Source organism: Larimichthys crocea, chromosome VI, assembly GCF_000972845.2.
Source record: "Larimichthys crocea isolate SSNF chromosome VI, L_crocea_2.0, whole genome shotgun sequence".
NCBI lineage: Eukaryota > Metazoa > Chordata > Actinopteri > Sciaenidae > Larimichthys > Larimichthys crocea.
In genome coordinates this window covers 21,201,423-21,228,875 of record NC_040016.1, presented here as the reverse complement: position 1 = coordinate 21,228,875, position 27,453 = coordinate 21,201,423, and the positions used below count along the sequence as shown (strand labels likewise).

At 41.4% G+C, this 27,453-nt stretch overlaps 1 protein-coding gene and 3 non-coding genes across 4 annotated transcripts; 2 read left to right on the top strand and 2 right to left on the bottom strand.

Annotated features, from left to right (window-relative positions):
• The first annotated feature begins 17,233 nt into the window (after window positions 1-17,233).
• Window positions 17,234-26,306, top strand: zgc:171566. The gene is made up of 9 exons (XM_010743497.3): window positions 17,234-17,606; window positions 18,634-18,748; window positions 20,615-20,665; window positions 21,471-21,555; window positions 22,043-22,181; window positions 23,445-23,551; window positions 24,252-24,342; window positions 24,615-24,752; window positions 25,211-26,306. Exons 1-9 carry the CDS (start codon window positions 17,495-17,497, stop codon window positions 25,330-25,332), a joined length of 960 nt encoding a protein of 319 aa, XP_010741799.1. The 5' UTR covers window positions 17,234-17,494; the 3' UTR covers window positions 25,333-26,306.
• Window positions 20,212-20,268, bottom strand: LOC113745955 (U7 small nuclear RNA). Its single transcript, XR_003462538.1, has one exon. It is a non-coding gene; the product is annotated as a U7 small nuclear RNA (small nuclear RNA).
• On the bottom strand, window positions 21,045-21,100 carry LOC113745954 (U7 small nuclear RNA). Its single transcript, XR_003462537.1, has one exon. It is a non-coding gene; the product is annotated as a U7 small nuclear RNA (small nuclear RNA).
• trnat-cgu (transfer RNA threonine (anticodon CGU)) lies at window positions 24,002-24,073 on the top strand. Its single transcript has one exon. It is a non-coding gene; the product is annotated as a tRNA-Thr (tRNA).
• Window positions 26,307-27,453: the final 1,147 nt, after the last annotated feature.

Genomic DNA, 27,453 nt, shown 5'->3' with positions numbered 1-27,453 from the left:
CTCTCAGGTCTCGCTCACTCAGACTTGATTTTCATTTGCCTCTTTGTCCTCTCTCATTTCCCTTTCCTCCTCCTCCTCCCTCTGTTTCATGCAAATCACGGAGGCCATTATTATTTGTACCCTTAAATTTCCCCACATCGGCTGCATGATGGATGAGTGACACAAACACACACACACACAGTGACAGGGTTGCTTATGCATAACCTGTCCTTCAACGGGGGAATGAGATGTTTTGATCAAACAACTGTTATGCGATGGTTGGCAAAGCTACTTATAAATGCATTAGAGTGGTCATTTCCTTTTTTCTTCTAACCAAACACACAATGCGGTGATATATGCAAAAAGTGACTGCCATTCCCATCTATCTATCTGTATATCTAGTGTTTTATATTTAACAATGCCTTAGGGGTTAGATACCCAACCACAAACCTCAGCATGGCTGTTTTGAGTCAGCTCAGGGTCTTTCCTGCATGACTTTACCGAGAAACTGGGAACTCCAGATCTCCACACGTCACTTTAGTACTGTGCCAGTGCTGGAGAAAGGTTTATCTGGACCTATTATCATTATTCTAAGAATAATGCTGGCTTATTTGTATTTCTTTAAGCCAATCACAACTGTCTTTGGCAGCATTAAGCCCAGGATGCCCTGACGTTGCCCTTGCAAAATAGTTTGAGAAAGCAGAGAAAGGAGACGAGAATTCCAAAATAAGTCAACTCTTATACCCACAGTCTACTTCCTGTGAGCAAGACGAACGTTTTAATAACGCTGCCTGATGCTGAAACTGTATTACATAAATTTGAGCTAACTGTTTGTAAGACTGAGTGTGTGAAGGTGTGTGAAGAGTCTGACGGTTAACAAGGGAAAATGGCCAGTTTGAGGAATTTGAAGTCAAAAACTCCTCAAATCTAAAATATAGCGGCTGGATTTTTAATTTATTTTTTATTTTATGTTGCTAATTTGATGGTCTGACTCCAAACAACAGTGAGAGTACACACATTCACCAGAATATTTTCACTCGGCGGATTAGAGGTTTACCTCAACCAAACTGGAGTTGCTGATTGTTTGTCCGACAGTTGAAAGACAAACCAAGATGGTTTTGCTGAATTTCATGACGTTCCTGACTTAATGCTTGAATGAAGTCTGTTTTATGACGAGTTAACGAGGTAGTTAAACTTGTCACAGTTTGGAAAAATAAACTAAAACTCAATGAGGCTGAGTAAAAGTATAAAAAATATTTAATTTCTTGACATTTTGAGAGCTTATTTTCTTTATTCATTGGAACGCAGGGAACTTGCCACTCACATCTCCCGGCCGAAATTCAGAAAACCTATTTAAAAATGTATTTCTTACAGTTGTAGAGAAAGTCAAAAACTCAACATCTTTATAAGACAAAACCAGGCTGATCCAAATCTATATCTACAGCTCGATTTGTTTATCCAAGGAAGGGAAGAAGCAGTGCCTTGCTCAAGAGCAACCAACATAATAAAGAAGAGGATGAACTCACCTCCACTTTTTGAAACGTATTTTATGAAGTGCCCCCCGATTAAAAAATGAAGGACTTGTATGATTAGAGGCCTCAAAAAGCCATTGATGGGTCCATAAGGCAGTTATCATTGCACAGCAGGGTCACTGTGTAACCAGCATACTGATTTAAAAGCTGCATACACACTAACACATACACACACACACACCATGAGCAAACACAATTCTCGCACAATCTCACTCCGTGTCTCACACCTCCTGCTCTCTCTCTCTCTCTCTCTCTCTCACAGACACACACACACACACACACACACACACATCATAAACAGACATCATTCTCGCTCGCCCCATCTCTTTCCGTCACACACACTCATCTTGTGCAAACACCTTTTCTACTTAGTTGCACACACATAAATATAGCCTTACACCAAACACACACGGACACACACACACAAAGTCTACACTTAAACACCTATTCTCATCATGTACTACCTCACACACACACACACACACACATATTAAAGTAAACATGCAGAGGATTTTCAATCAGAAGATAAACATCCCTGCAGGGTTATAGGGTACATGGTCTGCTGGTACACAACAACGACGGAATAAATCACTGTTTTTATGGGCGGATACAAAATACAATGGGTGAACACAACAGAACACATGTGCGGCGACACAAACAGATGCATCACTCCATCACATAACTTCAAAATAATGGTAAGACTGACGGCAACAAACAGTCGAGGTCATGACAGAGTTATGAGATACAGCGGGTACATTTGTAAATGAATCAGTAAGTGTGCATGTCTCGATAATGTGGAGAGGAAAAGCACAGAAATCAATGAACTCCTGTATGAGAGAGAGAGAGAGAGAGACGTTTGGGGGCGAGTTGTAGTAGGATGGGACGGAGCTTGGGGGCTCATTAGACCTGAGGAAGATGGCCGGCTACAGAGGGAGTGAGTGCAGAGGAAGAGGGAAGCACAGGCCGGACCAGGGAGGTTTATTGATTGGTCTACGGTCTTGCTTATTTGTCCGTTTGTCTCAGTGCCACCCCTGACCTGGGACCTCATTCCTCTCTGCCTGGAGTCTGGAGAATCCCAACTGGGCCACCCACTGGTCATGTACCCATAAACAGAGGATTTGATGGGTAGGGGTAAGAAAAAGAGAGGAGAACAGAGAGTAGTAGTAGTAGTAACAAGAAGAGGAAGATATATTTCTTTGGTGAGGTTTATACGGTATATTGCAGTGTTCCAGTGTGAAGAACTGTTGGGAAGTAAAACAAGAAGAGACATGAAAAATAAGTAAATCAATAAAACTACAACCACAAAAACAAACAAATAACTAGACAAAAAAGAAAAAGAAAAGTAGTGGGGAGGTTATCTAGATTATTTTTATTCATATCATCATCAACATTACTACTACTAATATTAAAATTAAAACACTAATAAAGACTAGAAAATTCCTGCAGAAATTTGCAGTTACTGCACCTGTTAGAATGTCAGTTGGAAATGCTGACAGAGAGAGAGAGAAAATGCTGAGACCACCTGTCGAACAGGAAGGATTTCTAGCCAAACCGTATTTCCAATCATTGAACCGAAATCACTGGGAGCATCCTGAGCCCTTCCTGAACGTCTACATAGTTATTTTGTGTTGATAAAGTGAAGAAATGTGACCTTTGGAGCGATTCAAAGAAGCGTTACTTCTGCTTTCCTCCAGAAATGTTCCCACCTTTTTAACATGGCAGTCTATGAGGCTGTGGATGGGTGTTGGTGGCGCATCTTTGTGTGTTACGCCAAAACTATAAGGCTGACAGCTTTAGCAGACGAATGTGAGTGAGAAGACAAATTTTCCTACGTTTCTATGTATAAATCATGTCTGTAGTGGGGCATTTGAGGCCACGGTAGTCGAATACGTTTTATTTTTTCACTGATTTTTCTCTCTGCTCCTCACTCTAGCTGATGATGTCATCCACTCTAGCACAAACATTCAGCCCAATACACACCCATTATAAACCCAGAAATTTTAGTAAAAACCTGCTCAACTTTAAGCCTTGATAGTTTAAAAACCATAAAAGCTGTCGATGAGTGAAGTGAATCCCTGAAGAGAAGGCAAAAGTACCTACATTTTAAAGTTTAAATGAAGTCTCTCTGTGAAAGTATGCCAGAGCAGTTCATTGTTGAAAATGTCTGTTGAATTTTTTATTTATTTTTTTGTCGGGCTTTCCCATTCATTCCTATGAGAATTTTTTTCTCTCAGGAAATCTCTTAGAAAAGTAATAGCACACCATTCGGAAAGAAAACGCACGTTTGATATATAATTTGTTGGGGTCCCGCATTAAATCGGCGAAAAAGGGGGAAGATGAATAATAAGTAGGAAGAAACCTGCAGAAGATTAATAGTTGACTCGTGTCATAGGCACTTGTCACTAATAATACAGATTGAAGTAGGTTAAGAAACCAGAATCATGATGTCATGATATGATCATAAGAGACATAGATCCAGAGAAAAACAGGTCAGAGAAGAGAGAGGTTATGTTTTGTCATGAGGATTGAGAGTTGGGTGCAGGAGCGAGCAGGAAAGAGAAAAAATGTTTTGTTGTTTTATGTATTGTGGCGAGTGTGAGTCAGGCTTTTGTGTAGTCATGGATCAAAAACCAGTTTTTCCATTTTTATGTGCTCTATTGTTTGTGTTGCTTTTGGATTTCCAGTTTTAGGAATATGGTGTTTTTGGCGATTATTCAGGCGGTGATGAGGATTGTGGCAGTGATTAGACACCTAGTCAGAGTTTTGGGGTGAGCAGCACAGTGTGTGCATCATTTGATCAGTGACTTGGTACCGAAAGTGATTAATAGGTGGGCAGTGCCAGGTGGCTTGCCGGGAAGTGTCTACTGAGTTTTGTGTCCATGTGTCTGATCAATTAAGTCCCGTTTTTAATAGTCTTTCCTCCTGGGTTGTGTTCTGTGTGAAAGCTCAGAGCTGCTAATGCAAAGCCAGTTTATTTCACACACACATCAATCCAGAAACTGGCTTCGGTACCGATAGCGAGACCTCCAAATGCAGAACTTCATCATCAGCTACGTGCACCAGGTGTGTTAAAACTGTTTTCTTTCCACATCGTGAAATTGGGAGGTTTGTTTGTTTCCCAGAGAAACCCTAAATTGATCCAATCCGTGGAAGGTGTGCATTCTGAGTTGGTTTTCCAACAATCTGTCAAAGTTGTTGCAATGATTCGGAAAACAGCCGTGTGTCCTAATGGCTGGGCTAACGAATGGAAATGAGGAAATCCTGGCATAAGGTCTGTTTGGGAATAAACCGCTTTAACTGTGAAAGCAGCACCTTCTGCCATTCATTTCATTCACACAAGGGAACCCCTCGCCTTATTTAACGCCGTATAACACACTGCCATCACTGTCCTGTTTTAATGGAGTAGATATTAGAGAAGTGTATGACCGAAAGTATGCGCACACCCGAGCATCAATTCTCCTGCCTCATTCCAAAGCGATTAATCTGCTGCTATAAAAGCCTCCAACCCGACTTCTGGCTTCAGGCTTTCCACCAGATTTTGGAACCTGGCTGCAGGGATTTGCTCCCATTCAGCCACAAGAGCATTAATGAGGTCTGTCACTGATGTGGGGCGATAAAGGCTGGCTCTAAGTCAGCTTCATCCTAGAGAAAAAATAAAAATGTTGGACTGGGTTGAAGTCAGAGCTCCGTGCAGGCCAGTCCTTCCACACTAAGCTCTGAAAAGCCATTTCATTTGTGCAGAGGAGCATTGTCATGTCAAGAGAGGAAGATGGCCCACACATACTATTCTCATAGAGTTGTAGCATTAAGATTTGCCTTCTTTGGAACTGAGGAGGAGTTCAAACCATGAAGAAAACATCCCCAGATGGAAAGTAGTGTCCACAAACAGGCCACGTTCTGCACAGCAGAAGGCGATGTTGTGCCGCTCTGGGTTTTAGGGAGCAGTTAGTTTGTTTTCTGCTGCAAGAAGACATTAAACAAAGTAGATCACAGTTATCAGCGAGTGTTTTTATCACATATAGCACTATGCATCAGCAGGATCCGACCCAACAATGACAAAAAAAGTTATTTTAAAGACATTTTGGGGTATTTTAGAGTTTGTCATCGTACACTCAGGGGGGTATACTAATTTTGCATCCAGTGAAACTCTTCATCGTTCATGGTGGATCTACGGCCGGGCTTCAGTGATTACTGTGCGAAAGCACAACTTTGTTCAATGTTTTTGGCCGCACAGCTTCAACTCCTTCAGAGTAATTTACGATTTACAGAGTTTCCCGATGGTTTGACCAAACGACTTCCGACTGTAGCTGAAGGAACTGTATCTGTCGTTAGCAGGCAGCAGAACTGACCAACCGGGACTTAAATTACACTACCAATGTGACTTACAGTCTTTCCTGATAGAAAGATTGCTAAGAAGTGAACTTCTAACTCCATGGATGCCAGGAGCCAAACCCGGCAAGAAAACCACCTCAGCCGGTCACTGCAGGCCCTGTCGAAGTGGCCCACGCTGGTTTCAGAAGTTGTGTTGGCCGACTAGAACTAGTTTATAGTCCTACCTGCAATGCACAGCAGTGGGGCTGTAACACACACTGAGCACTATCGGCTAATGCAAATGCCGATCAATACCCGCAACATATCCACCTGTTTCTACAGGGAACAAATATCGTTCTGCTTTCCATTTTATGGGAAAAACTTTAAAAGATTATAGAAAATAAAACACAAAGGAGCTGTTGCACACAGCATTTAAAGTATATCTGTCTTGTGTTTTCGTGACGAGTGGAAGGACAGTGACACACAGACAAACTTTTTTTTATCTTGATTTGTTTAAGTCTCAGATGAACTCTTTATGTATTTGTGCTCTGAATAAGAACTGTTTATTTGGTCGCCCATCACCTGCATTGAAACAGCTTTGGGAACAGATCTCTGAACGGCCACACCGAGCAAAACAAGAACACATAACATGCACAATAGAACTGGTTGCTATTATATTTATGATATTTTTAGAAATAATGTTTAAAGCTTTACCTTACACAGACATACAGTTTTGTATTATTGGCCATTTTATCTCATCGTCATACATGTATTTGATCATAAATATTGAAACTGACGCTCAATGTGAGGATGTTTATTTAATAATTCAGACAAAATGACAATATACAGCTGACATAATCTTGTCCTGAGGGTCTAACTTTAACTCTAGTGGCACATGACCTGAACCTCCACAAACACACAGTCCTCTCTGTGCCATCAACACACCACCCTGTGTGTGTTTGTGTTCACATGCGACACTTCCTCAGCTCCACACACTCACATATGCGCACAATCACGCACGCACGGGCGCGCTGTAAGCTGACCAACATCATCAATGTCTGCCTCCTCCTGCGTTCATGCTGCAGGACCAACACGCAGCGTCTCTCCCTCTCTCTCACACTCACACACACACACACACACACACACTTAAACACGCACGCACGCACGTGCACCCTGACCTGCCAGCATCAGTAGCCTCGCGCAATCTCTCCTGAAACGGCGGAACAAACCAGTGGTGACACGTGTGCGCACACAGCGCGCAGCTCCAACAGACCAAGCGTGTCCACGCACACACATAGGCTGCACGCATGCACAGGCGCACGCACACACACACACACACACACAATTAACCAAAGCTGCAGGTGCTTCTCAATCAGCCCACGCAACACACACACGCGCACAGGAAAACGCGCGCACACACACTTCCCAGTGAACCAGAAAAGTCTGAACACATGAAGCAGAAACTACAAAGTGTCTCCAGAAACAAACTGGAGCGAGACAAAACCCACGCCCGCGTAAAAAAAAAAAAAAAAAAAAAAAAAAAAAAACACGCACTGGCACACACGCACGTGCTGGCGCAAACATCAGCGCGCGCATATTCATTTGTTGTTTTTTTTTGCTTTCCTACCTTCCTCGTGCATCCGCTGCAGACAGAAAGTGAGGTTCCTCCGCCAACCCGGCATGGTGATGGAGGAGAGGAGGAAGTGGAGGAGAGGTCTGAAGATGAGGAGGAGGAGGAGGAGGGATGATGAAGAGGAGGGATGATGAGGAGAGAGTAGATCCTGTCAGGTGGAGGTGATGACACGCAGGAAAAATATAACGATTCCCACTGGTTCTTCTTCTTCTTCTTCTTCTTTCCTCCTGCTGTGTGTTTCTCCCCCGGTTTGTCTGTCGGTAAACGGCGAGCAGCAGCTGCTCTCTCCGGTAACGACCCCGCTGACAGTCCGTGTGACAGTCGGTCCCGCTGCGGCACCAATGCTTTCTCTCTCTCACCCTGGCGCGCTCTGCTAACCGAGTCCAGTCACCTCTCTCTCTCTCTCTCTCTCTCTCTCTCTTTCTGTCTCTCTATATTTGTCTCTCTCTCTCTGTCTGGAGTTCATTGTTAGTTCAAATCTTTGTTTTTATTTTCCTTATCAAGACCAAATTAATTCCAAGACAATTTCATAAATAAATGGGAACGCTTTTATCACTAGAAGTTCACATGTGGAGGCTACATACAGATGAATGAATGTATTGACTTAATATGTACACTGACATGTAGGGTCCTACCAAGAAACAGCTGCTGATGGTCTATTTATTAACTCATTCTGGGCTTGGGAACCAGAGGGTGTCCGGTTCAAGTCCCACATGGACCAAAAATATGGAATGTGGACTGGTAGCTGGAGAGGTGCCAGTTCACCTCCTGGGCACTGCCGAGGTGCTCTTGAGCAAGGCACCGATCCCCCACAACCGCTTGCTGGGCGCTTCTCATGGGGGCTGCCCATCACTCCACCATCTCTCTCCACATTTGCATGTCTATGAGCCCTTGTACCTTGTACTGCATGTGTGTGTCTGGGTTAAAATGCATGTCAAAATAAAAATAGAGTGAAAAAAGCCACATCTTGGTTTTCTTTTTGAATTCTTAAGGAGATTCCAAAGTTGCCGAAATATCAAATATGTCAAGCTGAAGTTTTGGGGAATGACGGATAAAAGGTTGGAATGAACTCGATGATCAAGCACTTACATGGCAAAATAAAACATACAGTGCATGTTCAGAGAGGAGCTGGAGGAAGTTGTTTCTTCCTAACACGTCTCTGCTCAAAGTGTTAACACAAAATGTGACATCGCGTGGAAGCTTTTTAGGAAGAGAGACACTCCAGACGCCCACGCAGGTGTTTTGACTTGGTCTAATTAGACCTCTGCTCAGGTCAAAGTGAGCTGCAGCCTCGCTGTGACTGTGTGAGGGCACCAAACTTTGTGGACTGATTGATCATTTTCACAGAAAACACAGACGTCTGGCTTTGTAACAGGACACTGGACAGAATTTCTTAAACCTGTGCTTTTCCTGCTGTGGCAGTTCAAAACAGGGTGTGTGTCCATTACCTCTGATGTGATGACACATAGCACAAATCAAGGCGTGTCACTCCGCAGTGCTGGACTGGTTAGGATGTGCCGTAACTGCACCAAATAGCCTGCACCGCTCCCCATGTGGTGGAAGCGAGGCGCCGCTGACCTTGTATTATGTGCGACAGCATCTGTGCTTGTTTTGTTAATTGAGCTGTCACCAAGACAAATCCCCAGTGCTGTCTCCTAAAAATCCAGACTGGAGATTACATGGTGTACCGTGGGCACTAACTAAAAGAAATATTACCGTGTTTGTCTATCAATAATTGGTTTATATGGAGACGGCATTTCCAGCTGTTAGTAATATTAAAGGCAGTAAACAAATCTGTAAAGGAAATGCATCTGGACATTAAAACTCAGTAAGAAACTTTAAAATCTGGAGGACTGAAGAAGAAGATTGAACAAGAACAACATTGCTCATATACGGTTTAATAATGTTTCCGTACTTATAGTTTTAGTGGCATCTTGGTAGATCATCTTGAATCAATTTCTTATTAGCGTACTACAAGAGACTGAAGCAACAGGAAGTCCCATGACGGATCCCTCTCCCAGTCGTTACTGAAATACTTTCGCCTCATGGAGATCTGGTTTGCTGTTTTAGTTCTGAAGATGATTAGTGACCCACAGCTGATTTCAACATGTGAACACAGAAGAACTAACATGTTGGAGAGGAAAAAAAGCCAATCAGGCTTTCTTGGACGCCTGGACAGCTTCATGTACAAGACAGATGTTGGAAAACTTGTTGTTGGGGTCAAGGTTCTGAAATCGTCCTGCTTTTAGTTCAACTTAGTTCAGTTCAGTTTTATTTATATTGTGCCAAATCATAAAAACAAGTTTCCATATAGAACAGGTCTAGGCTGGACTCTTTATAATAAAACTTAGAGACTCACAATTCCAACCATGGGCAAGCACTTGGAGACAGTGGCAAGGAAAGGAAACATTATATCCTGAAGTAATTCTTCAAACAACGTGCTTCTCAGATGGTTGAACAATGTCTGAAAACCTCCACACATTTCCACTATCAGAGTCTGAAACCAACAATCTGACAAGCACAACAGTGCAAACAAGTGTTTGGCCTGGCATACAAAGCTGAGAAAGTACGCTGTCTCTCTTACGACTATTACTGCCATTTCTCGTGTGCAAAACCACAAAACCAAAAAAGCTTTTGAGGTAAGACTGTGTGCATCTTTACCTGAAGACTGCAGGCTTTTTCAGATATATTGCCTTTAGATGTGGTTAGATGACACTTTGTATGAACACCGCTATCAGAACTTATTTAGTTTCCTTTTTGATGCCCTCACTTACTTAAGGAAGTCATGTTTTCTGTCCACAGGGTGAATGCATATCCAATATTCACTCTTGTTTTCACGCTGGTCTGGTTTCCTCCAATTTCCACGATTTTCCACCATTGACCTGCAGAGCTACAGAGCTGGCGACGGTCTCTGTGGTTTCAGCGAACCGCCCTTTTTGTCTGCTGTCGATACAGAAAGTATTGATTAGCGATGCTTTAAGCTTCCTTTCACATTTAGAATTCAAGAGCGTGTCCAGTCAGCACACGTAGCTCCACTACCACACTAATCTACTGCATGTTCCCTAATTCAGTCTATGTGGAGTTTGAGTTTACATCGGCGTGACATCGCGGATGAGTGGAACGGTTCTTCTTCATTTGTCGATTGCAGAGACTGAAGAGAGAGAGAGTTCAGAAGTACAAACTAAACTGCCCCGAGGCCTGGGAAGAGCAGATTTGAATACACATCTGCAATCATGGCGCAAGTTGGCATGCAAACACACACACACAATCACACATATTGTAGCTGTCCTTGAACGTATTGCATTCTCTCTCTTCGGCACACAGACTTTATTTTACTGTCAAGAGCAAAGCTCAGTTCTGAAGTCATTATGTCCCTGCCTACCTACCATTATGTATCTTTTTATGAACACTTGACCTTGGAAATAGCAGGTTGACATAAATTTCTCCCAGTATCTTTGTAGGCAAATAGTTTTAGTTTACTATTTCTTTGGCCATTCTGCTTGGATGTGTGGAAATGTTGGTCTGCTGGTTTCGATCCACCACTTTGATCCAGACTGAAAGTACAATCAATCAGTTTGATAGGTTTCTGAAGAGCTGTTGCGAAGCTCAGAGTGTGGTCGCTGGAGCGTGGGTGGAACTGAGGCGGGCTGAATAAAGCCTGATTGCTCAAACAAGCCACCTGTAACGGCACTCACCTGTCAATCAAAGCGTCCACTCTCTTAACAATGCAAAACTTCAACCCTTGATATGATTTCAACAGGTTGTACCAGGCTGTAAACATGTTTATTTTAACATGGGGACTTATGGAGACTAATTTCTGCTGCCAGCCTCAAGTGGACGTTTGGAGAACTGCAGTTGTTGGCATTGGCACTAAACACTGAACATTTGCGAGTTGTAAACCAGCACTGAACATTATAAAGGCAAAAGGCAAATCCCATTGATATGGAGTGGTAGGGGACACCAAACGTTTTGTTAAGCAGCATTCGGCTCAGAACACCTTTGGGATTCATTTTAAGATGCTTAGATCACCAGAGGACGCTCAAACTCCCGACTGAAAACCAGAGTCAGCAGGTTTCTCAGGCAGGTTTCATTGCAGGTACAATTCCCACCACTCTTAACTGTTTTCTTCGGGTAGACACATAAAAAGAAAACCACACAAAACAGTAAATACGGAATTGAAACATTAAAACAGTGATTGGATATCGTTAGTATACCAGAACGCTGCGTTAGACATGTGATTAAACCCATTTATTATCCAATAACTTGAACCAGAGTTACATTCAAGGCTGATATCCAACTTTGAATTAAAAAAACTATCTTGTTTATTGACTGGGATAAATTCTCATGCAGTTATGGTCTCTGGATAATGTGCAGAGTGCTGGAGGGGAGGCGTTGTTTGGTGGAGGACTCTGACCTCTTGTGGCTCTTCAGTAGAGGTGCAGTACAATTCAACCCCTCCTCTGCAATGTACTGTAAGTGAAGTCACTGATCCATGGGCTACCTGCATTACCAACTTGCTGACTTCATCAAATTAATACACACATACACTTGCACACAGTCTAAAAACACCTTCTCCTTACTGCAGTGCTCACTCCAAACACATCAGGCCACACACACACACCCTCATCCACACACACACATTTCTATCTAGCTCTCTGTGTCCCATCGCCAGCGATCAGATGTCTCCCATAGGACAAATGAAGAGGAGAACTTTGATGGTGCGTGCTGTACAGCTGAAATTATACCACCCACACACACAAAATGAGATAAGAAGAGAACATTTTAGAAGATACAACATGTAATTACAGCGAAAGGACCTGCTGACACAGTGACATGATACAACAAATAAGCAGAGTGCTCTGCTCTTGATGACAAATGTGCAGGTCAGCAGAAGTTTTGAAGTTTATAGACCTACAGAGATGCAGCATGGGCACAAATACACAAGATTGTAATGGAACATATTTTTTATTGTTTTGTTTTTTTTAGTGCAATTTTTGTCACATTGAAGAAATAAATAAAAGCTTAGGATTGTTTCTCATAACAGCTGCAATGCTGTGATAAGCTATACACCAAATAAGAAGAATTTACTTGGTTCAAAAAGTCATTCAGTAAAATATTCAAAAACGTGACCCTTCACACTCGAGGTGCAAACAATCACTTTGTCACAGAGCATTTTACCTCAACATACACAGGAGAATGCATTTTTGGTAATGCTGATGTTGTTTCATGTAGAGAGCGGAGCAGTGGTGGACACAGGATGTCTGACGGGCAGGGGTTAAAAAAAGTACTGTGGTGGGCACCAGCAACCAGAAGTCTTGATGAATTTATGGTAAACAGTTCCTCACCCTGGATTTTATACTCATTTATAATAAGTACTTAACATCACTAAGCCAGATGTTTTTTGGAACCATCATAGCAGGTGATTGGATGATGGTCCATGAACTCTAACCAATCGATCAACAAACCACTTGGTCAAACTCTTACCAAAGCCGTTTTAAAGGAGGAGTATGAACATCTTTTTCATCCAGAAAGCCCTTCAGTTCTGTCCCTTGCTCTTCTTTTGGTGAAGAAGAACTCGCTGACCTCTTTAGCAGCCGCCGTGAGTGTTCAGAGTGTCTTCTCACACACCACGTAGTTGCCAGTAGTTCCTCATAGGGCACTGACTGGACACACATGGCTTGAAGCCGTGCGAGATCATCCATCTGCTCATGCACAAGACTCATCGCTTATATCCCACTGTGTGCCGGTGTCTGTGTTTCTTCAGAGATTCTGTCCTTTGCCTTCTTATTTCACCATGTTCAGGATGCTTCTATGCATCAACCTTTAGTCCCCAGCAGGGATGGGAATTGAATTTTTACGATTCCGATTCCAATATCGATTCTGCTTAACGATTCAATTCTTTATCGATTCTCTTATCGATTCTCATTTGGGCAAAAAAAAATGGGACAAACAGTTTGATCAGCATCAACTTTGTTTAGTTAGAAGTATCACGCCCTTACAAACAAAGAGGTCAAAAGAGGCCTCACAGCCTAGTAACGATGTGTAACTGTGGCAAGAAGCACATGGTGCTAACATAGTAGGCAGTGTGTTATTTACCTTCTGTAGTAACCACAGAGGTGTTCATAGCCTGGCTGCTGCCGCTGCTGCTAGGTTGAGATTCATCTCCAGTCTGAAGCGTGTCAAAAACACGACATTCATTTAAAAATATTGCATGTTGTGTGCGCAAATGTTTCTGCATGTTTGTCGTGTTCCCTCCCGACGCTGTTATCTCCACTTTACAATGAATGCAAGTCGCCCTGTTGACGTCTGTTTTGGTGAAATGCAGCCAAACTTTGGAGCGTTTGAACCGAGTGGGTGACATTGTTTACGACTGATTGCACTGCAGGTGCGAAACTTGCGTAAGTTACGTGGCGTAATTAGTCATGCTTGCTGGAATTGAGCGTGCGTAACTTCTTGTGGAAGTTACATGACATAATTCGTGCTTTTTGGAATCGATAAGAGAATCGTTAGATAAACTGCCAAACGATTCCATGAAATTGAAACACACGGAACTGGTTCTCAACAAGGACCAGTTCTCGATTCCCATCCCTAGTCCCCAGCCGATGAGCAGGGTGTAACAGTATTAAGAGGAACCTGTTGAAACAGGAACCAACATCGAATGTTGCCTTAACCAACAGCAAAACTTATTTTTCTTTAACCATTTAGAGAAAAAAAGAAGATTTTAGCTACAAGAGGGGCTTCCAACCTTCACAACTGATCTTCAGAAATCTATTGGTGCCGTCAGTGATATGACATCCATCGTTTTATACAATCGATGGCATGGACACGGATTCTCAGTGGAACCTCATGGTTAGCTCGGGAACCGGAGGTTTGCCAGTTCAAGTTTAGCATGTGTTTAGCACAGTGTACGGTGTTCATTCGAGGACATCTTCAGATCTCAGACTCAGGTATCAGACTCAAACGAAAAGGCATCAGTCGCCTAAAAGACGCTCAGTCTCAGAAAAACCTTTGACATCTTCAGACAAAACGGCCTCTTCCTCACACAAAACAGCCTCATCCTCACATGAACCAAGAAACGAAACCGACACCACACGTCTCGTCAGTCAACTTAACGCACAAAATCATAGCTGGTTTCTAGTCTTCTAGCAAATTCACATGGATTGCTACAATATTGTTGCTGTTTAGGCTGTAGCTGGCTTTAGGTCTATGAGAACTTGTTTTTTTGTTTTTTCTTAATCGGAACACCCATAAAGGGTTCATACAAAAAGACAAATGATTTTTCATTCTAAATTATTAAATAAATTATTTAGTGTTTATTTTGGTCTGTTTATTTTGCCTAAACAGGGTTTTTCTGAGACTGAGTGACTTTTAGGCGACTCTGATGCCTTTTCGTGTGGACCTCTAACTGCTCCCAGGGTGCCGCTACATCGTTGCCCATCCCTCCACCATCGCTCCACATTTGCAGATCTATCAACACTTTGTGTGCTTTGTGTGTCTGTTTGTATTTCAGACCTATGTATGTAAAACCTGAGTGAAAGAAGATTTTCACCACTGACTGATTGAGTTAATCGTCTTCCTCTTTTCTTCTTCTTCTTTTTATTGAGCTTCAGTTGTTCTCCTGTTGCAAAACAACCACCAGTTCTTATTTTCTTCATTTCCACTGAAAGGAGTCAGTAAGAAGAAGTCCCAGTATTTATAAGGAGTAGAATTAAGCTTACACTGTAAAAAAAAAAAAAAAAAGATAGTGTCAAGTTTATTACACTTCGAAACAGGAGTTGATGCAACATGCAGTCTGTTGACTCAACTTCCTGTATCAAGTAAGTTGGACTTGAAAATATTATTTGAGATAACTTAAAGAGATGCTGGTTGAACTTATTTTATCAAGTTAGGGCAACATTATTATTTTTTGCCTCATGCTCTATTGCCAAGTTACTTGAGTTTACAGAAATTGCTACATTTCAAAACGGGCGGCAGATTCAGATCATTTAGAAATTAACGAGCAGTCAACGATCTGACAGAAATGTGAACAGCTCCGTCAAACAAAAATGAGAACAGGCCGAAAAACACAAACGATAAAATCTGTCAAATGACAAACAGCCGAACTATGAAAACACTATTCAAGTGTCACAGGTCTGAACTCACTTCACCATCGTCACTTCCATTTACTCTTCAGAGTCATTCAAACGGAGAGAAGAAGATTTCCAAACATCTGTCCGACAGTCGATTTTTCTCTGAGGAAGAAGACTCCCAGTTACTGATTACTTAACGCGTTACGTTACACGAAAAAAGTAATTAGAGTACTTTACTTTGTAACGCTGGCCGTGATGAGTTCTCGGCCTCAGGGATTCAGACTCCAGAACATGGATGTAACAGATCAGTGCTCTCCTCCGCCGTTGTTATGGTAACCATGATGCCCACTAGTGATGTGTTGGTCGCGAACGATCCGGCTCTAAGATCCGGCTCTTTGAAATGAACGACGGGAGCCGGCTCCTTGTTCAGTGCCTCACTGTCTCCTCTCCCTGACACGCTCGCTGGTGCCTGATTAGGTCTTTATTTTTATACTTTATAATTTATTTTGTGGCATTTTTTCAAGGTTGAGTGTGTTTGTAAAATAAAGCCATAAATGATAAACATTTAATGTCACATATGTATTTTACATTAGTAATTCATTTCTTCAGGCAGTTTTGCATTTTTTTTTTTTTTGGTAAATTAATTAAATAGTTAATAAGTTTTATTTATATAGCACATTTTTACACAGCATGTACTGACCAAAGTGCTTTACAATGTCAAAAATAAAATAAAATATAATAACATTTTAAAATAGATAACATACTAATAAATAACAAACAAGAATAATACCGGCAACATTATTAGGTAATATAACTACTAATAATTAATAAAACCAATTAATAAAATGTAAGGGAGCCGTTTGGGAGCCAAAAGAACCGGCTCTCCAAAAAGAGTCGAAACTCCCATCACTAATGCCCACTGCAAAGTGACTAACAGTCGAATAAATTATCGCTAGAGGAATAAAACATAACTTGCTTTTCATTCAACATAGATTTAGAAAGCTAGAAATGTGCTCAAACAATGCCAGATATATCTTGAAATGTTGTTTTTTTACGGCCAGAAAGCTGAATAAATATAACGTTAATATACACAGAGAACAACACTGCCACCTAGTGGATCACGATGATTTGTTTGTGGATCTGTTGGATCTCGACAAGAAGAAATCTCAGAAATACATAACTGAGGAAAGAGATGCGTGTGTGTGAATGGTGAACCACACATGCTGAATCACGCTTCACAAGCAGAATTTCCAGTTTTTCAAATGGGAAATTATATATTTACAAAATACACGTGTATTTGTAAAAATCAAAACACAAGTTACAAATAAGAAATTTGTATTTGTGGATAGCAAAACACGTGTGCACATCAAGGGACATTTGTAGATCACTACAATAATAATAACTCCATAAGCGTTGCCCTTCACCTCTACTGCTGCGCGTTGCCATGGATGCCGAGTGTGTAAGGTAATGTAATGAAATAACTTATAACGCGTTATTGTGGGTTTTAATGAGTTTTAATTAGTTTTTTTCAAGTTGAAGTTGTTGTAGCTCTTCTTACTTTGTTGTAAGGGGCAATGACTTTATCTCAGCTTGACATCAACAACAGTCCTTGTGACCTGGAAGATTCAACCTGAGCGTTTCAGGGTCTAGGGAGGGCTCGAGTTGCATCTGACTGATCTATTTCTATGGGAAAGAGAAAAAGGAGGAGGCTTGTCCAGCTGACGTGGGTGTGTGAAGGGGAGTTCCACACGTGACTGACTTGATGCTCCTGTTGAATAACCGCCTGGACGGAGGTGAAGGAGATCATCAGAGAGGAGAGGAGGAGGATCACCCTGTGGATTTTGTAAAGTTGTGCCTTTAAGAACCGAAAACCAGCAGCGGCATTTCAGTTCTGTTCAACATCAGCCCGCATCCTCTCCATCTCTCTCCGGCGGTCTTGCGGTGCGCACATCCCGCAGAAGCGCTTTTGAATGTGTCGGCCGGCTGCAGCGGTGTTGGCGGTGCTGACCGCCTGCCTCTGCTGCGGTGCGCGTCTGTGCGCGGCGGGGAGAAGCCAGCAGCTCAATCAGCGACCCATCATCGGTAAGATGCAAAAACGCGTGAATGTCTGGCTGTGCATGTCGGAGATCTCTCATGTGATTCCCCATCGAGAATGTTCCAGACTGGAGGATGTGTGTGTTCTGGCTGTATGTCATGATTATTGCATAATCTGGAGGTGCTTCTCGTATGATCATGTTTATGGCCCATTCCCCCTTCATATTTTATAGATATTATTCGCCATTCAAATGAAAATCAAAACGTCCTCATTTGTTTTTCCAAGGTTGAGTTTCAACACAACATAATTACAGATAGCATTTATGAATATGAGCTAGAGAGGGACAGAAGAGGAGATGCGTGGATGGATGAAAGGAATCAGTTCTGATTTGTTCATGTTTATAATAATGCTGTAATAATCACACACAGACACGCTCAGCACATATTTTACATCTAGTCATCAGGCTTATGTAAAAAGAAGTGTCTGCAGAGGCTGTGAGGTGTTATTGTAAAAATAAAAACTGCTTCAGTCACTGTGGTCAGACCATGTTTCCAAACCGAGGCTGAGACTCATGATCTGTGGTTATGACTCAAGTCTAAGTGTGTAGCATTGCACATCATACCACAGCCATGTTCAGGTGTTTCTGTGGATGCAGAGTATCAAAACATTTCTTAAGTTCCTTGAGGATTAGCCATTAAAACTACTCTGGAGCAAGCGTGTGATGTATTCTTGGTGTCAGAACAAAAACTTGGTACATTATATAATACTATTCTATTGGTACCAGGTATTTGGGGCTCAGCACCTGGTATTATACATTATATTCATTTTCACTTGTAGTATGACTGCTAAAGGTGTTATGTGGCAGTCATCTGGACGTTATGTAATTAAGACATATGAATTATGATGCATTGTTCCAGAGACCTTTCTCGAAATGAAGCGTTATATGTTTGAGAGACGCACAGGTCACAAAAGTCAGCACCTGTGGGAGATCTGATCTCTGTTCTCGTCAAAACAATGAAGTATTGTACTGTATTGCTGCTTCTTAATCTTTCGTCCGCTGTCTGTTCACTCCAGGTGTGTTGGCGCAGGAAAACCTTCCAGGAGACCAGTTCGCTCGTGGCTCCTCTTACATCGCTGCTTCCTATGTGAAATACCTGGAGGCAGCTGGGGCGAGGGTCGTACCCGTCAGGTACAGCAGCCTGCTTGTCATGCCACAGGAACTAGACTGTGCAGTGCAGTGCAGTGTATAACACAGCTGTGTAGAAATACATTGTGTTTCCCAGAGCTCTTTCACAATATAAACCACCGGGCTTTTCAACAGTTGGACGCCTTTGTTGTGAATCAGCTGCAATAGTGGAAATGTTCCTTTGCATTATTGGTGATGTAATAGAGATATGGTAAATAGTAAACACTCATCTTCTTCTTGTGAAGATTAGAAACAACAAAAATACGTAACGCTCATATTTTGCAATGTTTTAATCGAGACGTGAGCCTTTTGGCTAAATCCTTGTTTATCCCTCAGTATTCAAACCTGCCAGCTGACAGTTATTTGAGTCGATTATAAGTGGATCAATAGAGCAATCAATAGAAAGATTTTGTTCCACTAAAGTGTGTTTCTATATTCAAGTACTGTAAGGGTCGCTATGCTACCTCTGTCTCTGAAGATTTCTTCAAGGTATTTTGCACATGCAGCTGTTAACAAGACAATCCACTTTTTCTCAAACTTCAACTGCGTTATGACTAAAACATTCATAATATATGCAATGATGCCGTCAACCAGATGATTCAGTTGTTGCTGAAACTCTGTCTGGTTTCAGACTTCAAACTGCATCATCATTTCTCTTCTTTTAAAATGGACCGTTTGTTTTGACCGAGCATGTGACGTACAACGAAAACCAGCAAGAACAGAAAGGTTCACCGAGTGAGTAAGTGAGTTCTCGAGGAATAATGAGATAATGACGTGATCTAATCAGGATTTTATATCAAACACAGCACTTGTCACATTGAACGATACATAACGATACATGAAGGTTCAGGCCGTTTTAGTGACAGTGCAGTTTCTCACTTCCATTGAATTAATTAACAATGGGTCAAATTAGCATCTCTTAGCTACGGTTTCTGTTGAATGATACACAACCTCGTTTACACCCAGAGCACGTGGTGTCCACTCACTGTTAAAGGCTGTTGTAATCTGACTCTTTCTTCATGGCCTATTGATGGTCACACTCACCTCATCCCACATGTGGTTCCGCCCATGTCGGACCGTGTCAGGCAGCTCGACACTGCTCAGGGAAGTCAGATGATGATTACAATTTCAAAATAAAAGAAGTAAAAGGTAGTGTGCTGCATTTGTGTTAGATGCAGAAGATTATGTAATGTCTCTGCGATGGAAAAAGGGTTCAGCCATGTGCAGCAAACTCTCTGGTGCGTTAATGATAGCTGCACTCGGCTCAGGCGGAGGTCCTGCTATCGTGCTTGCTGTTTTAACGTCACAGTTACTGGGAGCCTTAACAACAGTAATGACCACTCAGCTCCATTAGGTCCACCTGTGTTTCACCTGCTGTGACAAGTAAAAATGGTCAGCTCACTATGTTTCCATAAGGTAGAATAAAACATGCTCTGAGGTCGAATTCTTTGTCATTTACATGTTCAGGGGGACTTCTTTTACAGAAATCCTGCTTGAAAATTACTAAAAGAGCTTATCCACTGCCAAACTGTTTCATCCATGTGACTCACATTAGTTTTAGTCATGGTGTGGTTTCTGTGGAAATGGGAGTGTAGTGATGAACCTCCCATTCATCGCGTGTCAACAGGTCACTCCAGTGTGAGACATGCATGTTGAGTAATTTGAGTACGGCCTTTTTAAGTCACCTCAGTGTTTTTCTTCTCTTGCTCCTTATGGTCATAAATGGTGTTCCAGTCTATAATGTGTATTCTTATTTATCCAGGCTAACTTTTCATTGGTCGCCACAGGTGTGAAGACATCTATCTGCTGCTTTGTATTTGAATGCATTGCAACTGTTTTTTGTGTTTTTTTTTGTTTTTTGTTCAACAGAATAAACCGCACAGAAGAAGAATATGCAAAGATATTCTACTCAATAAACGGGTGAGTTGTGAGTTCAGTGTGATGCACAGGCTGCCATTGGTGTAATGATTAAACAAAACCAGTCTCTGCAAGGCTCTTGCTTTCCATCATACAACTAGGCACTGTTTCTTTAAGTGTAACTAATCCAGTGCATCCAGCGAACAGGACACTTTGACATCCAGTCAGAAGCAGAAGCAGGGGATTGAACAGTCAACCCTGTGATTGCAGGACAAACGTTCAACCTCTTGAAGATACAGCAGCATGGAACAGTTGATGTACAGGGAACAGTGTTCTGTGATGTACAGGCAATACTTGCACACATTAGTATTTAGTGTACTACATCTACTGGAGTTCCCAGACTGCAGTTGCACTTAATTATTATTTTATTTTCACAGTTTCAGGGGGATTTCCTTTATAGAAATCCTGCTAGAAAATTACTAAAAGAGCTTAGTTCCAACATCCACCACGCGTCGAACTGTGATCTCCATCGCACTGACGTTACCTTCGGTCATGGTGCTGGATGGGGTTTCCTGTGGGTGGAGCCTGCAGTGATGTCCCTCTGTAGAAGCTCCAGTTTGGGTAGAAACTGATAAGTCAACCAAAAGTGATTTGCAACACATAAATAGGGACCCAGAGATTGTTCTTTCTATGGACTGTGGCTTTGACCTATTCTTGTTCTCTCGGTTTGTTGATTATAACATTTTATGCATTATTAAAATTTCGTTAAACACGTGAAACCTGTGGAAAAAGAATTGGATCAACCACTGAAGATTTCCCACCAGCATTTCCCAGCATGTAGCCTAAATATCTAACATGTCTTTGCCAGGTTGTTGCTGCCGGGAGGAGATGTAGATATTCAGACGTCGCAGTTCAGTCGAGCCGCCAAGATCTTTTACAACTTGTCTCTGAAGGTAAGACATTTGACAGGTACAGCCGACTGCAGAGATGGAGTGACACCTCAGGGTGACACCAGTGTGTTATGTTCCTCTCATTAAAGGACAGGTTCCCATTTTCTAAACTAAAACCACACTCACAGCCCCACATGTGCATTCAAAGAGTTTTTGGTTGCCGTGTTTTTCCCTTCCCTGAAGAGATACATTTCTGATGCAATTCCTGTGTAAGCGATGGGGAAAAATCCAGTCAGCCTTAGACAAACTGAGAGGATGTTTTCCAAAAAGTCTTTTTAGTACAAAATGCCCTCTTGGTTTCTTCGAGCAGTGCTATTTGCCGAGCTGTAGTGGAAGAACGGGAAGAGGTGTGGGGGATTTTGTGCTAAAAAAACACTAACATTAGAAGATTTGTCACCCTGCTTATAATGAATGTCCGCAACCACATGAGAGTGAAGCAGTTGGGTTGTAGGTGAAAACAAAGAACTCATCATCCTCTTACTCTCTGCAGGCCAACAATGCTGGGGACTACTTCCCTATCTGGGGAACTTGCCAAGGCTTCCAGCAGCTGTCTGTCCTTACAGCCAACAAAAACCTGCTCACCCTCACTGATACCAAGGCTGTGGCCCTACCTCTCAATCTCACACCAGGTATTCTTTTCTATCCTTATCTTAAATGTATTGAAACAACATAGTCATAAATGAAAATAGGTTTTATTTATTTAGACAAGATGAGGGGGGATCCCTTTTATTGGAATCCTACTAGAAAAACTCAACAAAGAGCAAGATTTCCTACCTGTATCACATTTGAATCTGTGATATCCATCTGCCCCACAACAACATCAGTCGTGGTGCTAAATATTGTGCAATGTGGGCGGATCCTAGACACGATAAACCAGGACAGTGTTTTACATTACGATAGCTGTCCTTCTGTTTGTCATTGCTATTCGAGTTGAATTTGAGTACACGATGCAGGAATCAAAATTCAGAATGAAGTGTGATGTGGGCGGATCCCAGCGCTTCAGTCTGGTCGCTGTGTCGCATAGAATTCACCTAAAGTCCTGCAGGTGTCACTGTGTTAGACGTGTAAGGTCATGAAGTTCAGATTTCTACAGCTCGGATCATTTTGCTGATTTAAAATTCCAAATATTCACCATGTTCTTTTGAAGGCAACACGACAATCAAGGTTCTCACCTCTTCCTCCATTCATTTTTTGCTTCCAGAAAAAAACAAGTTAATGATTATCGGACAAATAAAACGACCAGTTGTCCACAAGTCCAGCAAGGAGGGTCCCAACAAATTTAAACTCAGGTGTTTTAAAGTCTGCACGGCATACCAAACCATCTATCGTTACACCTTTGTCAACAATGTGAAACTTGCAGAAACAAATAATTACATGTATTGTCGGACCGGTTCCCACAGCAGTCTTAGTGTAACCTAACACTGTACATTTATGCAGATTGAAAGGAAACACAGGAACAAACGTCCTACGTTGGGTCCATGCCAAGTCTTTTATTTCGTGTTTCCTCGGTATTCGATACTTGCTTGAACTGGACGTTCCTAATTCTATCAGGTTTCTAAACTGTGATTTGCATTAAACCCAAGTGCTAAACGAGGGCGGATCCAATTCAAATGAGACAAATATACAATTACAAAATAATTATTTTAAGTTATGCTAAGCTTTTAGTCTATCTGCAGAAAGAAAGTACACATGATAACGTATTATAGAGAAGAGTGTTTTAAGTAATCATTACCTTATCTCTGATCCTTCTGTGAAAGGACTTCAGTAGTAATACTTTATTCAACATTTTTTTTTCAGTTAACTATAACAGTAAATGTAATTCCCTCTCCACTGTGTTGTGTGAACTGCTTGTCTGAACCTCCTGCCTTGCCACAAATCTGTGTATCCCCTAGCGGCCCAGTCCAGCCGCCTGTTCCAGGGTTTTCCTAAGGATCTGTTGCAGTCTCTTGCCGAAGAAAACATCACTTCCAACTTCCACAGCTGGAGTCTGTCTATGCAGGTAGTCGACTGTTGCTGTTGGCTTTATTTCCCACCCTGTTTTTGTTCTGTTGTTGGATCATCAAACTGTTTCGGAAACCTCGTTCTTACATAGGAATTGGAAAAGACAGCGTCCATCCTGTTTTGTAACTGTTAGAAACCAATATTCTGATCTGGCACCATCACTGTTCAACCAGGTCCATCACCATTTTTGACCAGAAGTGTTCACTGTTCATTGCCTTTCCCCACGTCACAGTGGGCATATACCATTGCCTTTAGAAGTGGTCCCCCAACATTCACGTGAAGGTGATAAGCATGTCCAACCTTTGAGATCTCTTAGCTCTCTCGTTTCTCACATCTGATTTTAGAAACTGCAGTGTGAACAAAGATAATTGTATACAGCTCCCCCAAAGTAAATGCACCCGGGAGAACAATACACCTGAGTGGGCTCAATTGATACTGGGCTTTTGTGGGCGTGGTGGCCAAGTGGTAAGGCGTTGGTCTCGTAAACCAAAGATCATGGGTTCGACCCCCATCCATGCCTTGATCAGGACCTTGTGACTTGAAAGCTGCTTCATGAGGTTTCTGAATTGACAACTTTTCTACTGTGGCGCAATTAATGTACTTGTAACGTTATAATGTACAAGCTCAAATCTCCATATATCGCTGATTTTGTCCAATTTTCTCAGTATTGTTTGAAATCTCTGCCTTGGAATCAACAGAACTATAGCCGAAATGCCAAGCTGAAGAGGTTTTACAAGGTCCTGTCCACTAACAGTGATGGCAAGAAAGAATTCATCTCCACCATGGAAGGTACCATTCCTCACCGACTACTTTGCACTTTGAGTGCCACATAATCCATAATCACACTGTGAATTTTCAGCTTTTACAACTACTGTCCACCAGATGGCAACATCGGCCAACAACTGAACTGGTGTTTTTGGTGTTTTCTAATAATGAGAAACATTTTGAAATTTAAAGATGAAACAGGGGAAATGTTGACGGTCCTATTTAAACATTATAGTTTTTCTGAAAATCTTTGAAAGATTTTGTCTGCTGACACGGTTTCTGCGTTTTTTTCTCAGCCTACCGATACCCATTCTATGCAGTACAGTGGCATCCAGAGAAAAGCCCCTTTGAGTGGATAGATAAGCCGGGCATGGTTCACTCCACCTCTGCTATAAGAGCCTGCTTCTACACTGCAAGCTTCTTTGTCTCTGAAGGTAACATATCTCTCTGTATCTCAGAATATTGCTAAAAGCCAGTGTCAAGAAGGTCAAGTTGTGATTTATTACTCTATAACCATATCTGTTCATGTTTTGTAGCTATTCTGGAGCTTTAAATTGTATCACACGATCTTCATCAGCAGTAGGACTTCATATGCATCTTTTTTTCTGAGCACCAGGAGGACAATTTCTCAAATAAATTGATTATGTCATTCCTCTGACTGCTAACCAAACTGCCTTAATGCTTAAGTTGCACGAGTACAACTGAATTTAAATGACGTGCACAGATCAAATTGAGTCTATGGAGGTCCAGACAAGTGTAAGACAGACTAACAAATGCATAGTCCTCAATGAATACTTGAACAGCTTGTCTGCGTTATGAATAAAGAGCAGCTGCAGGTCTGTATGGGTGAAGCTCAATAATTACACTCTGCTTTGTTCTGTCTCCTCTCCAGCCATGAAGAATCAGCACAACTTCTCCAGTCCCGTGGAGGAAGAAAGAGCGCTCATCTACAACTTCTCTCCCGTCTACAGAGGCGCTCACGCCGTTTTTGTGCAGAACTATTACTTTGATTGATGGACAGCGCTGAAGACTGAAACAGGCTCAGTCCAGCCAGAATGTGTCATTGACAGAGCATCTTGGCCCAAGTTGAAAACCAAACTTGAACCAGACTTGATGGTGTTGTCACTCAAACAAAAAAGAAGCAGTTTAGCTTTGCTCAGCTTAGCTTTACGTAGTAATACGAAACTTAGACAGTGATGAAATGAAGAGAAAATCATGTTACATTGAAAAAGAAAAAGAATATCTAATATCAGATGAAGAAAAAACACGAATTAAAAAATGTAGAATTTCTACAAAATTAGATATTGCATATAGGTGAAAATTTAGGTTACAGTCATCTTTTGACACGTTGACACTCATCAGCTCTAAATATAAAGAACTACGAGCCAGAATAAAAATTTAATTTATAAGACATTGCAGGATTTTATACATTCATAGGGTTTAATGGTTACAAAGGTGAAATGGTTTATATTTTGTAGTAAAGTACATTAGAATCTGTCACATATTAGTCTGGTTTCATTCACAGGATATTATTATTATTCTTATAAATCTATATATTTCATGCTTAAGTTTGCATTTTCACTTTTTTTCACAGTTCTTTCGCTTCTGAAGCACATTTCGATGTATGCATAATTTAATTATAATTAAATTCCTTGAACAAATTATGACATCGATGACAAATACATTATGCAACTCAGTCTACAAAACCTGTTCCTCTCTCAACTTTAAAACTTCTTTTCTGTGGTATTGGAGTGCTAGTTAATTTACATCAATCAAAAGTTACTATATTTTTAACATAGACTAGCAAGCATATATCATATCTACATAGGAAAGGAGAAATTGACCAACTGTTATTGGATCACAGTGCAAAACAGGACAGGGTTTTGGAAAGGGCCCACAGCCTCTTTGAGCTCCTAAAAAAGTCCAGGAGAATAAGTTGATGCATCTATGTTAAAATGTGGATAACTAATAAACAACGATTCCCTCTGCTCCCGTGTGTGTCATTTCACAGCAGCAAAAGGTTTCTGAAGGTCAGTTTGTGACTGAACTGAACATTTAAATAACCAACTTTTTTTTTTTTTGAGATTGTGTAATCATTTTGTAACAATGTCTTTGATTCAAAAAATGCAACAATAACTCAAAAATCTTTATAGATGGAGTCCACCTTCACATGCAACCCAGTTGTCATAATCCAGCACAGATGTCCCAGTATTCATTCAGATCAACAACACAATGTCCTTTACAAATTGTGGATGTTTTTTCAGCACATGTGGACGCATATGCAGAAGATCCATATACAGTATGCCCAGGATTCAAGCACCACTTTATATGCTGTATACAAGAACAACATCTCAAACCATCAACAGTGTTTTGAGTTCATTCTTTGACTTTAACAATTGGCAAGGACATTCTCCCCAAGAACACACGTTCATTCTTTTCATTCTTGGTCTTGAGAAACATTTAAAGCGCAACTCATCGTATTCATACATCGAAACCACAAACACTGGAGGGTGAAATAAGTAACATCAACACAACTTGCAACCATTGTGATCTCCAAAGTCCAAGTACAGCATGTGACCTTTCAGTTTTCTGCATACATCACCACATCAGTGCACTTCACGTGTTGTCATAGACATAAGGTGTAGGCATTCATGGCCTATGTGGTGTGTTGTAAACTGGGAATGTTTTCCCGTATGAGCAGAATACATTAGTTGACTTCTTCATCATGCTATGACCCAAAAATGGAACCAGACATTGGACCCAGACCCCATTAGTGACCCCACATTCTTTCAACCTTCAACCGTCACAATTTTCCCGAATCCATCTGGACTTCTTTGACTCTTAGTATCAAGGTCAAAGCTAAAGAAAAATAAACAAATAAAACATATTTCATTCCACACTGAATGTTTATAACATCAGCATTTATATAATATGTTCTAGTTGTCGATGACAGCAAACTGAATATCTTTGGATTGTGGACAAAACAAGACATTTAAGGACATCAGCCTGGGCTTTGGGACACTGGGATCAACATTCTTTCTCATTCACCAAACTCTTAGGAAGATCCTGTAAGGTAACGACAGTGGTTAGACAGAAGCATCACTTTGCCAAAGGCGTGTGGGTGATTACAACCAA

What these genes read in the sequence shown, in the direction of transcription:
- zgc:171566 (XM_010743497.3), top strand. Translation starts at nt 17,495, where the DNA reads ATGTGTCGGCCGGCTGCAGCGGTGTTGGCGGTGCTGACCGCCTGCCTC. An exon ending in GCTGGAGTCTGTCTATGCAG is followed by an intron (nt 23,552 to 24,251) that starts GTAGTCGACTGT and finishes TGGAATCAACAG; the next exon opens with AACTATAGCCGAAATGCCAA. An exon ending in AAGCTTCTTTGTCTCTGAAG is followed by an intron (nt 24,753 to 25,210) that starts GTAACATATCTC and finishes TCTCCTCTCCAG; the next exon opens with CCATGAAGAATCAGCACAAC.